Genomic DNA, 12,811 nt, shown 5'->3' with positions numbered 1-12,811 from the left:
CAACAAATTTTCTAGGTGTCACTCTCCATTAGGGTAAAACACAATTTCTCCAGGGTACCTGTACCATAGGCTTGGAGCTCCCAGCCAAATTTCTTCTGGGTCCAGGTACCAAAGGACCCAAATTTCCCATATATATTCCTCCCACTTTGAGTTCAAGTTTGGCTGTCCAGACTTTTATCCAGCAGCAGTCAGGCTCAATTTCAGAAGAAAGAGATGTGGTTCATATACACGTGGGGCTCCCAAAATGGATTAAATACATGTGGTTGCTTATTTCTAAGCACACCTTATCTACAGGGCTCTCACAATAAGTCATGTGGTCTAGGTATACTTAAAAGAAAAAAAAAATGAACATTTACATACCATCATAAGTGAGCTTATAGATACCACTATTTTAGGGATATAAAACTAATAGGGCTCATAGTAGTAGCAGTGGGTGACTAATTAGTTGGATGATCAAGAACAAATGGGTACAGGAATAGAAGAAATATCTGTATATAAACATTCAAACCAGGAAAAATAATCACAAAGAAACTAGTCGGACTTGTTTCAGGAAATTCATGAATGCAAGGTAAAGCATTTTAAAAATATTTCTTATGTCCCAGACACTTTACTAAGCAGTGGGGATATGAAAACTAGAAAATAACGTGGTCTCTACTTTCAAATAGATTACATTCTAGTAGGGGAAGACAAAACCTAAAAGGAACCTGGGAAAGGTGGAGAGTTTGAGGGATTAAAAGGGAGGAAAATAAGAAAGAGAGAGCAGCAGTGTGCCTGAGCAGCACGCACCTGAGGGTGGAGTTGTCACTAAGGGACCAGACGTTGATAAAAAGGTAGAAAAGGAGCAGCAGTTAGTCTAGTTTGTCTGGAATGCAGAATTTATGAAAAGGGTAATGTGCAGTAAAGCTAGAAAAGTAAGATAATAGATAGACCTAGGGCTGGAAGACAATATGAAATTATCTAATCTAGCTCCTTTATTTTACTTCAAACCTAGGTCCTAGGACTCAATCCAGCTCTCTTTTGACTACAGTGTAGAATGTCTCTAACGTTTGTTGGAACAAAACGTGGAGGTGGGAATCCTTAAATATCAGGGCAAGAAGCTTGCAGTTCATTCTAGAGACAGTAGAGCCACTGAAGATTTTTGAGCAAAAAGAGTGATATCAGACGTATTTGTAAGGATGATGCATTTAGGAATTCTGTGAACTATGTCCTGGAGAGAGGAACGATTAGAGGCAAGCAGACCAATTAGAAGCCTATGTCTAGAATCTGGGGAAGGGATGATGAGTATCTGAACTACACTGGTGTCAACAGAAATAAAAAGGAAAAGGGAAATATATAGAGCATTAGTGTAAAAATGCTAATGTACCTAATTTAGGCACCAACCCAGAATGATATATCTATGGCTCCAGCCCACTCACACCATTACATTGAACAGATTTCCTGGCATGGGTCAGGTCCTGACTGGTTCATTATAGAAGAGCATAGAACAGATCTAAGGGATCCACTTTCAGGGCTGGTAAGTGGAATTATGATGGTGACTTTGTGGAAACAGGTTCATTTATCTTTCTATCCACACCCTTGAAGAAGAGGGTATGGGATTGGGAAGGAGCCTTGTTCATCAATCATGATATTATACTGTGATTCTTCATATTTAACACAAATCTATCATGAGTCTCATTATTTTTCTTGTTTTGGATCATTTTCCAGTGTTCAATTTTTTTTTATGTTCTTTCTCATAGCCTCAAACATAAACAATCTTAATGTTTATACAACATCCTGCATCTGGATGAATCATTTTTGGTTCCATCTCTTACCTTCTTAGGATCCTAAGAAAATACAAAGTTGGAGTAAAATTGGCCTCTTTCTGAGGGAAGAAATTGCTGTATTTATATCCTTCTTCAGCCATACTGGAAAATTGTTGGTTTAAACCCATCATCTCCACTGGATTCTGTTTGAGAATTTTAAGAGTGACCTCTGGCTCGATAACCCTCTGAACTTCCTTTCTTTACAGAGAGTTTCTATTGACATGTATCAGCCCCTAGGAATGACATTGTAAGCATTAGCTTCATTTTTATGTTATTAAAATCAGTGTCTGCTTTATCAGATCAACAGATAAAATGAGGAGGTACCAAATATTGTTTTTATTTAATGATCATATTTAAAACTAGGACCAATTCTCATTGGAACACAAGCAGTCAGACAGCTGGCATTTATCAAAGTCCAGCTATGTGCCAGACATTGGGCTAAGTGCTGTGGATACAAAGAAAAGAGGGGGAAACATCAGGCCTGCATCTGTAAAGAGATGGAAAAGGGAGTCAGTTGCTTTCCTTTTATTTGTCACTCATTTGTCCTTTCATTCATTAATTATCTTGAGAATTATGATTTATTCCTTATCTCTTCCTCCCTCCCTGCTCACAGTATAATTAGTCATTTTTAATACCACTTAGCAAAGGAAAAATACTGTTGGAAATATGTTTGGGATTTTTTAAGGCACATAGCCAGTGTGACTTCACAATATTTGCCAGCCAAATAAATACCTATTTATTTAAGTGGAGCAAATAAGCATTGGCTTCTCTTGTTTTTCAGATTCCTAAAATATTCTTACGAAATTTTGGTAACTAGAGTCCTATCACCATTGAAACAACTGTTGGGCACTACATCCAAACTAAATTTTCTCAGACTATTGACTCACTTTTCCTAGTGCAGATTTCACCTTATCTGACAAACCAATTGCCAGAATTATCATGTTAAGAAATGTTGCTACAAATCATAGACTGAACCAGTCATATTCTTTTATGGTAATTATAGTACATGCAGTGTTTTTGATCTTGTAAATGTTCTACAAACACTGATACTTACAATCATCTAATTTGAGACCTGAGGATGTAATTATTCATTTGTATTTTGAAATTGTTTTTTGTTCAGACTCTTCCTTTCCCCAACAGCATATCCAGTTGATGTAGGTTGAAGCTTTTTTTGAGTCTTACTCATGTAACTTTTTCATGGCTCCCTCCTGTATTCAAGCTGTTCTATTTTTTTAGCTTATCTGTATTATAAAATTGCCTAAAGATTTTATTCATTTCTCTTCTCCTAGATTCATTGTAGGGATTTTTATTCACTGTTCAATAATAAAGCATATTTGTTATTTTGTTATTTTAAATATTCCCTGGGCCCAAACATATAGAGAGAGCAGAATCCAGTTTGCACTGTGCAACTGAATATTTTGTTTAAAAATCAACAGTATAGGAGGATGGTTGGTATTTTAGGAATAAAAAGGAGGAAACACTTCATGTGTGATTTAGACACTAGGCTTTAACAAAAGGTTGTTAAATTGTTAATTATTTAGTTCGTTATTCATAGCACATAAAAAGCCCCTAAAATAACTAGTCTGACATAGGGAGAAGTATTTCCTTTTAAGCTCTATATTTCTTTGTGGTGCCAGGAGATAACTTTTGTGGAAAAAATGAGCTCCATTCATTCATTTGCCATGTGGTAAAATTGATCTATCCAAGCAGACCTCTTAGTCTTTGCCTGTTGGGTGTTATTACAGAGCAAACCATGTAATCTCTTACCAGCATTACCATTTGGCCTTGGAAACCATATATTTTTCTAATCTTCAAACTCTTTTGTGGTCAGCTCCCCATGCCTTTGGCATATTACTAGAATGATGGAGATTTCTACAAATACAAGCTTATTGGAAGGCCCAACAGAACCAAAGGTAATTTATAGCTGTATCATTGCTAGATGTGACTACTTTGAAGGGATTTTTCTCATTTTAATTTTTAATGTGTTGACAGCATTGGAATTTCAATTATTTTTGGTTCTCTTTTTAGTAAGATGGAGATATTAAAGGTATTTTCTAAAATAAGCATTTCAGAGATAATGTGTGAGATACTCTCTATTCTGCATCTTGAAGGAGGTTGGCTAATCGTTACTGCTTCAGATTTTAATTGTTATTTGTGCTTCTTTTTTTATAACAATGTGAAACTTTGGTCAGGTTACAGTTATACTAGGTTGCTAAGTTATTTGTAGGGGTGGAGATTTATTTGTAAGTTCCTTTTTATCCTCACTGTTATTCTGAGTTGTTGTGGCATAGTATATATTGTTAATGTCCTGGGTATGCTTGTGTTAGAAATGGTAATTTAATTGTTTAAGCTGGCATATTCTACACCATCTTGTCTTTGAAAATTACTGAAATAACCAGAGTAAAAGAGAGACAGCATTCAAATGATACACCAGTAGCCATGTTAAGAAAAAAAAATAGGATACCTCCTCAACATGGCAGAATAAATCAGAGTAGAGCAACCCAGCTTTCTTTACATTTCTTTTCTTTACTACAACAAAAATGGGAAATAGCACCAGAACAAGTAATTATTAATAAATCCAAGAAGAGACTGAAGTAAGCATATTTTTCTAGCTGAGGGACATAGCGATACAACCAGAGGCTTTCAGAGCACAAAATACAAAAGCTTTCAGATGGACAAAGGTGGGTGGGGCAGGGAAAAACCTGGAGCCTATAGCTGGGTATCCAAGGCAGAAAAACAAGAATGTGGATACCTGGAGCCTGCAGCTACGTCACTGTGACCTGAGTCCAATGGTCAAGAGCCTACAGGGCTTGGAATGGGAGTGTGGTGATTGTCTGGTACTGACATAGTTCACCAACATGAGACTCCTTTGAAGTCCTTGAAGAAAAAAATTACTCAGTACCCAGAGAAATCAGTAAGATAACAGACAACAGAGATCACAGTTATAGCAGGAGCCACTGTTCTTTTCAGAAGTGCACAGAGCCTGGCATAATTAAGAAGTAAGACTGGCAAAATAAGCAAACCAAAGAAAATGGTTAGAATGAAGAAAAAAATATGGAACAAAGGATGCCCAAGGTGTAAATCCTGAAGAAGGGAATAATTCCATGGTATCTATAGCTAAAGCTTTAAACAAAAACAAAAACTTGACCCCAAGCTCTACACATTTCCTGGGAAAAATGAAAAGATTTTAAAAAATATTATATGCAGATGAATGAGAAATGAAATGAGAGTTCTAGAGGAAATAATTTGAAGGAAAGTAAATGGTTTTATACATGAGATGCAAAATCTTACCCATGTGACAGACTCTCTGAAAATTAGATTGGACTAAACAGAAATAAATTACTTCCTGAGACAACAAAAATGCCAGAATAAAATCAAAAGACTGGCAAAATACAAGAAATTGTAAAATATCTCTCATCATATCAGCTGGCCTGGAAAACATTTCAAGGAGAGATAATTTAGAAATCACAAAGCTTATGTGAAAACTATGGCCAAAATAAAATTGAAAGGCTACATTTGATATTCTAAGAAAATCATGAGTGAAAACTGTCCAGATCTATTAGAATTAAAGGATAAAGTGAAAAGAGAAAGAATCCACTGATCACCTCTTAAATAAAATGACAAAATGAAACTTCTCAGAAATGTCATAGTCAAAATCAAGAGTTTCTAGGTAAAGATACTGTAAACAACTAGAAAGAAAAAGTTCAAGTGTTAAGGAGCCATCGTCCACATCAAACAAGACTTGATAGTTGCCACTGTGAAAGAGAAGAGAACTTGGAATGTACTATTCTCAAAGGTAAAAGATGAAAGATTTACAACCAATAATTACTTACCTGGAAAAACAGAATATAATCCTATAGGAGGAAACTGGAATTTTAATGATGTAAAAGACTTTTGAATATACCTATGCAAAGACCAGAGCTAAGTAGATACTTTGAAGTACAAACACAGGTTATCAAGAAAGCTTAGGAAAATAAATACATTTGTACAACTGGAAGAGTTTATACAATGATGAAGTGTTTATTTCTAATAGGGAGAAAAGGAACAGGTGTCGCCTCAGAAGACTCATGTCATCAAATGCCAAATAAATAAATAAAACAGAGGCCTGATGGTGGTTTTGTTATGTTTTAAAGGTTTTAGGAAAAGAGAGAAGAGAGAGCCATAAATAAACACACTGGGGAAGAAAATAAAAAGAGATGGGAGAACCTTATTATCTCAGAAAATCGAGATATTCAAGAAGAAGAGGAGTATATAAACACAAAAGCAGGAATGAGAGGATAGGTTACACAGGAATCTCACTTTCATCTTAAATGATCAAGGAAGAGTTGAATGTACACAACTGCACACGTATTCCACATAAATGCATGCAGAGAGCTGGATGTAGAAACATGTTAAACTCAATAGGAAATTAGGTTGGTCAGAAAGAAAGGAGGTAGGTATTAAGAGGATAGATTTGGTGAGGGATTAGCCATAGATTTCAGTTTTAGAGGATAGATTGTGAAGGGAAAGATAAGAAAAATTTCCCCTCTGTTTGGGTTCTGGGCGAAGAGGAAAATCATTGTATCGCTTATAGATCATTAGTGTTGAACACATTCCTCTCACTGTTTTGTTTACAAAGAGAGGACGGGGGGACAAAAAAGAAAAGATATAAAAATAAGTTGGAGTAAAATACAGAATAAATTATCAGATCTGTGAATATGAGTGGGATAAACTCATCCATAAAATGAGGAAGGGTAGAAGAAATTATTTGTCCCAAATAATTTGCATAACACTGTAGATCTACCTAAGACTTGCCTGGAACTCTAATTTTTTGTGGTTTTTAATCCAGTTTAAATTTCCTAGCTCAGTCATTGGTGGTCAGTCTTTAACAGGAATGAGAACTATCCCATCAAGACATCCAGATCATCAACTCAGAGTTAAAATTCAGTTTCCTAACAACTGTGTCATTTGTATCTAAAGATATTGTTGTTTCAGGTTCGAGAACTACAGACACGCTTACAGAGTGTTCAGGCAGCAGGGCCCTCCAGTCCAGGGCGTCTCACCTCTACTAACCGACCAATTAATCCCAGCACTGGAGAGCTAAGCACCAGCGGTAGCAGCAATGACATCCCCATTGCCAAGGTGAACTATTTTGGGTTGCAATGATATCTCTCCTTATCTAGGAGCAACCGTTACTGTTGTACACCACTATTGTGATTAGCTAGAAAAAATTCCTTGCGTCCCAAGAGAATTTTCCTATTACTCACATTTGAGCTACAGGGAGAGATCATTTTAACTCTCTTTCACTTGAAACATAAATACCAGCTCACATTAACCATAGCAAGGACTTCCCACTATGGTAACTCATTATGGAGACAGGAACTTGCTGTAAAGGCTTGCAATGCTTCAGGTGGATTAAGAGACTTCTCTTTATAAACTAGATTGAGCTTGACAATGGCTAGCATTCAAGTCCTTCCCTGGTAGTGAGTCCAAAGAGGCTACCAGCAGAAAAATGGTGGCAAATAGGTTATGACCAGAGTGAAAAGCTTGTCTAAGCCATTTGTATCATAACAAGAAAGAAAGTTTGTGTGATAGTCAAGGCAGCTAGGAAAATGACATCACAGACAGGTCCACTGCTCACTGTTGGGAAGTCTATTATAAAGGGAAGGCTTGTCAAGGAAACATGTCAGCCTCTCCAGCAGGTGTATTCAATCACAATGCTATGGTTAAGTTTACTAATAAGTTAGTTTAGTCAAACTGGTTATAGGAAAATCAGTAAAAATGGTTTTTAAAACATAGGCACAAATTATATTAGTAAGCATCTATTGTGGCTTGGCACTTGTAGAGAAATCAAGTTTTGCTAAGGCATAGCCCATAACCATAACCTCACAGTCTAGTAGGGGGACAAGATACCAGTGCATTTAGCTGTAATGCATAGTATTACATAAGTACATCGGTGTCTTTTGAAACAAAATTCTGTGTTAAGGCCTGAGGAAGAAACCTGAGGGAGTTATGAATGAAATACTTTGAGTCAAGATGGTTGGAATAGTAACTGTATATACACACAATCTAAATGACCTGTGATTTTCTTTAGATTGCTGAGAGAGTGAAGTTATCGAAGACAAGGTCAGAGTCTTCCTCATCTGATCGGCCCATCTTAGGATCAGAAATCAGTAGTATAGGGGTGAGTGTTCTTAAGAAATGCATCAGAAAATACTTAAAGTCCTATTTAGAGATTTTTAAAAACCCAGTTTAGAGTTTATTTAGTTGACATTCCAGTGTTTGATCCAACAAACCAATGTACTATAATACTGAATTATTTTTTTGTTTCCAAAAATCAGAACCAACATTGATTTCAATATGGCAGATAATATTTGCAAAAGCAAGTGATTTTTTTTTTGTATTCCTTTATGAAACTATTGAGAAAGAAATTGTCTAAGTCTGATCATTGGATGCAGATGAAAAACTGGAACTTTTTTCTGTCATCTAGATTTAATGGAAAACACATTGTAGCTACCAAGCCCACAAAGAACTATATCTTGGTATCTCACTCTTAAAAGGGAATAAATTCTTTAGCAAGGATGAATGTTGCTTCTGAACGATTAACTCAACATCATGAAAGGTTGAAAAATTGTACTTTGGTAGTAGAATTTTCATCAGTGAAACCAATGAAGTCCTTCTAATTTGGAGCAGAGTAGATAGATGATAGAAAATGGAAAAGGAACATGTCTGGTGTTCCTAATGGATTGCATGGTGACAAGGGTTCACAGTGGACTCCAGTACTATCTGATGGTGCAGTGTGCTGAGACTGGTCGTATAGTTCTCATGTAGAATTTTACCTTTTGGAAAAATTTCACTAAGCTGTGGAAACTCAGTAAATTGAGTGTGCAGATTATAAAAGCTTCTTTTACCTAGCCTGAAATCTCAGAACTCTAAATTGCAAAGAGCAGAAAGAAAAGAAAGTAGCCCAGATCAGTAGATCTGGGCTATTCTAGGGCTTAGAAGGGAGGTTTGGATCTGTTTGTGTCCACTACCAGACACCATTGATCCTAAACATTGAATATTTGGGTGTACTTATTAATTTCATTTCTAAAAATTATTTTTAACTGGCTTTTGGAACTATAGTGAAATTATACAGTCCAAAAAAACATGGCTAAAGTAATTGCCTGCCCCTTATATGGTACCAGTTCTCTAAGAATATCAGTTTACAATAATTTGTCACTTCCATAAGTGTCCAACTTACTGCAGTACCAGCCTATAGCCTTATCAAAGAGAATTTTTTAATACCTACGACAGGTATCTGGCAGTGTGGCAGAGCACCTGGCCCATTCCCTGCAAGACTGTTCCAATATCCAGGAGATTTTCCAGACCCTCTATTCACATGGATCTGCCATCTCAGAAAGTAAAATTCGAGAATTTGAAGTAGAGACAGAGAGATTGAACAGGTAAGTTTGAAAAAAGACACCTAAAGATACAAGCACAAAAGTGTTTCTCCCCCCAAAAAAAGTCTTCCACGCTCTGCCCTCTCCTTTTCACATCCCCCTCTTAGCTCTTGTTCTCTCTGTCTGTGTATCACGTGGAGTTGTGTCATCGGTCACTGCAGTCCCCTTCCTTGAGATAGCTAACATCATAGAAGAGATCTTACTTTTCAAATAACGCCCAGATTGGTTTTCCTGTTAACATATATTGATTTGCATATAAATTGTAACAGTGCAGAGTCTCAATGGTATTTTCTCATCCCGGTCATAAATTTGAATTGGTTTGAAGCGTCTTTTCCTATGTTTCTTTTGTAACTGCATAAAAAATCTGAGAGAAATGCTGGAACCAATTTTGTCCACATTGATCATTAGTGCAGAAACTTCTGTCGAACTGTTTTGAGGTCAGAGGAAAAGACATGGCAAGAAGACATCTTTTTAAGTCTTAGTTACTTATATTGGCTTTCTAATCAATTAGGAAAGAGTAAATGGGATTAAATCTGAAAGTTCCCTTTATTTAACCAGGCAGAATTTTGGCAGTCAGTCCTGTTTTATGCTTGTCTGAATAAGCCTGATTTAAGACTGTTACTTTGTATTAAATCAGAAATATTTCACAAGCCCACTACAGTACATGGTTGTCGTCTATACGAAACAGGCAAGGCAGAAGTTAGAAGATCTTCAAAGTTTTCTAATTCTTGCTAACTTCAAAACTGGTGACATCATGTTATAAATGGTAACTCTTTTGGGCATGGAAATTTTCAAAGAGCAAATGGAAGAGCCAGAGCCAAGGCATAGTTCTCCAAATGATATAATGGAATATTGTGCCTTCAAGCATAATCACTGCCTTGACCTACACCTTGGGATGGGTACCTGTGGTAAAAATTGTGGAAGCTGGTAAACTAACTAGGAAGAAATGTTACCTAATATATTTACTGTTTAATCTTTGTCAAAAGTTAATTGAACAATCATGTTACCCATCTTTGATTTGAAGTCTTTTAATATGTTTCTTAAAAACTAAGAGACTATGGGCATATAGGTCTTCAGAAAATTTAAATTAAATGCTTTTTTGTTAAATCAAGATTAGAGGAACAGAACTGGTGGTGATTTTATTACAGAGCTGTGGTCCCTAAGTTCACTTAATTGATAATCAAAGAAGTACTGGTCCAAAATTGTTTTTGAAAACATTGATTCAAATATACCTTTTATAATCTGCTAAAATCAGATGTCTTCTCATAGGTCACAGCATAATATAGCTTATAGGATTTGAAAATTCTGCTGTGTAAACTGAGATTCCTTCTCCATTAAGTGCACATTTTTAAAAGTGACAAACTGGCTTCCACATGTGGATACTTATAAATAACTCACCATTTCCTGATAGTTTTGTATTTCTTGTTTTCTAACATTGGGGAATTTATTGCCCTAAAACATGATAGCTAATTAACTTTGTGAAGTAGGAAGTAAATCACTCTGCCATTCTCGTTTACTATAAAAGGAGCATATTCCTGAGGTCTTAATAACACTTAGCCTTGAACTGTCCTTTGAATTCCCTCAAATGAGTCACTTGCTTTAGCCAAGTTGACTGTAAATAATTTTCCTCTTCTTGACTTGGCAACACTCTTGGCCAAGCATTCTATCTGAGGATTGTTTCTGGCCATTTAATGCTCAGTGTGCAGAACACAGATTATTCATTCTTTTAAATAGGTGTTTTGTAGTTACCCCTGTGCTTGATATCATCCCCTCCCATCTCCCTCAGGAGCTTACCACTGTGTCTCCCTAATTTTCAAACTCTTCTAGTCATTTGGAACATTTTTCCTGTTGCCCAGATCTCCTTTTTATTCATTTGACCCTACTACCTCCTCAAAATTTATGCAATTTCTCTCTTCTCCAAATTCCCAGGAAAAAACCTGCTATACCTGATGCCTCCACCTCCTTTCCTCTCATTCATTCTCAACCCCTTGCAATTTGTCTGCCTTTCTGACTACTCCATTGAAACACTCCCTCCAGGGTCATCTGCTGAATTAAGTGACCTTTTCAAAGTTCTCACTCTGCATGACCTCTCTGCAGCACTTGACAATGTTCACCATTGTTCCTGCTAAATACGTGTTATCCTTGGTTTTTCATAACAGTGCTCTCCTAGATCCCTTCCTATATGTCAAATTCGTCCTTGAGCCTGTTTTCTTTATAGATTTATTCCCTGTCAAGGTGAGGGAATGTATACCAAAAAAAGGTCTCTGTCCTGTCTCTTTATCTCCCTACACTCCCATCAACTACCATCTGTTCACTCCCAAATCTGTTTATCTGTCCCTTATCTCTCTCCCTTGAATGTCAGTCCTGCCTTTCCAACTTCATCTGCACCTGAATAGGCACCTCGAAATCAACATACACAGAACAACTCATTATTTTTCATATACATACTCCTATTTCTTATTTCCCTATTTTTGTAAGGTGACTATCATTCTTCCAGTCACTCAGATTTACAACCTAGGACTCATCCTTGACCATTCACATTCACCACCGACCATTATTAACCATTTACCAAGGCTTTGATTTTCCCTCTGTCGCATCTCTCATATCTATCCATTTCTCTCTATACACACTTCAGCTCTCTCCTGGATGATTACAATAGCCTCCTAATTGGCCTGCTTGCATCCAGTCTCTTATCACCAATTCATATTCAACACTGCTGCCAAAGGAATGTTTTTAAGTGCGTATCTAACCATGTCACTCCTCTGCTTAAGAAGCTTCATTAACTCCCTATTGTCTTTAGGAAAAATTCTTCTATTTTGCATTTGAAATCCTTCACAATCTGACTCCAGCCTACCTTTCCAGGGTGATTACAGATTACCCACCTCATGCTCCCTACAACTGGTCTAACCTAGTTGCCATAGGGCTGCTCTCCATATCAGACATTCTGTCTCCCACATCTGTGCTTTTGTACAGGCTACAAATACTCCCTTGTTACCAGTTAGTCTCCTACAAGGCTCAACTCAAGTGCTGCCTCATTCAAGAAGCCTTTCTTGTTAGTACCCCTTCCCCCCAATAACTCTGTATTTATTTTTCTTATATCCTGTATGTACATACAATAGCATAGTAAGTTAGCGTTTATGTACTTCTTCAAGGTTGTCAGTGTCATACTACCTAGCTGCCTCGTATTTACTTATCTGTGTCCTTCACGTAGAATGTACTTGTCTTAAAGGCAAGGATTTTCTACTCCCCTGAAAGCTTACTTTTACTGATTATCGTAGTCTAGTGTCCTACTTAATTTAAATTTGCTATTAATAGCCAGCATTTACTAGTCTTTTCGATCCCTAAAGAATTTCTAGATAGGTATTTATATCTATAGATATCTATCTGTCTATCTGTATCCCTTTTTATAGATCTGTCTATTTATATCCCTATCTGTAGAGCTGTCTAAGTATACCTATCGAGAGATCTAGATCTGCACACACATATACACTTATCTAGAAATTGCTTAAAGACTGGAAAGACCAGCAAATGCCAACTTCAGCAACTTTAAATTAAGTAGGATACTGAATTAGGACAATCAGTAAAAAT

The 12,811-nt window shown here is 36.6% G+C and overlaps 1 protein-coding gene across 5 annotated transcripts in view; it reads left to right on the top strand.

The window, feature by feature from the left end:
* The window catches only part of MCC (MCC regulator of WNT signaling pathway), a 261,755-nt gene that overhangs the window by 187,520 nt on the left and 61,424 nt on the right, over positions 1–12,811 (top strand). For 3 of the 5 annotated variants that reach the window (XM_072611670.1, XM_072611655.1, XM_072611679.1), the window contains exons 7-9: positions 6,777–6,923; positions 7,876–7,965; positions 9,078–9,226. In XM_072611670.1, the coding sequence (XP_072467771.1) occupies positions 6,777–6,923; positions 7,876–7,965; positions 9,078–9,226 (386 nt within the window). Of the gene's footprint in view, positions 1–6,761; positions 6,924–7,875; positions 7,966–9,077; positions 9,227–12,811 lie in introns of all 5 variants that reach the window. The other 2 variants (XM_072611662.1, XM_072611647.1) reach the window with 1 other exon arrangement.

The sequence above is a fragment of the Notamacropus eugenii genome, chromosome 1, assembly GCF_028372415.1.
Source record: "Notamacropus eugenii isolate mMacEug1 chromosome 1, mMacEug1.pri_v2, whole genome shotgun sequence".
In the NCBI taxonomy this organism is placed as follows: Eukaryota; Metazoa; Chordata; class Mammalia; order Diprotodontia; family Macropodidae; genus Notamacropus; species Notamacropus eugenii.
This window is presented reverse-complemented; position numbering and strand designations above follow the sequence as displayed.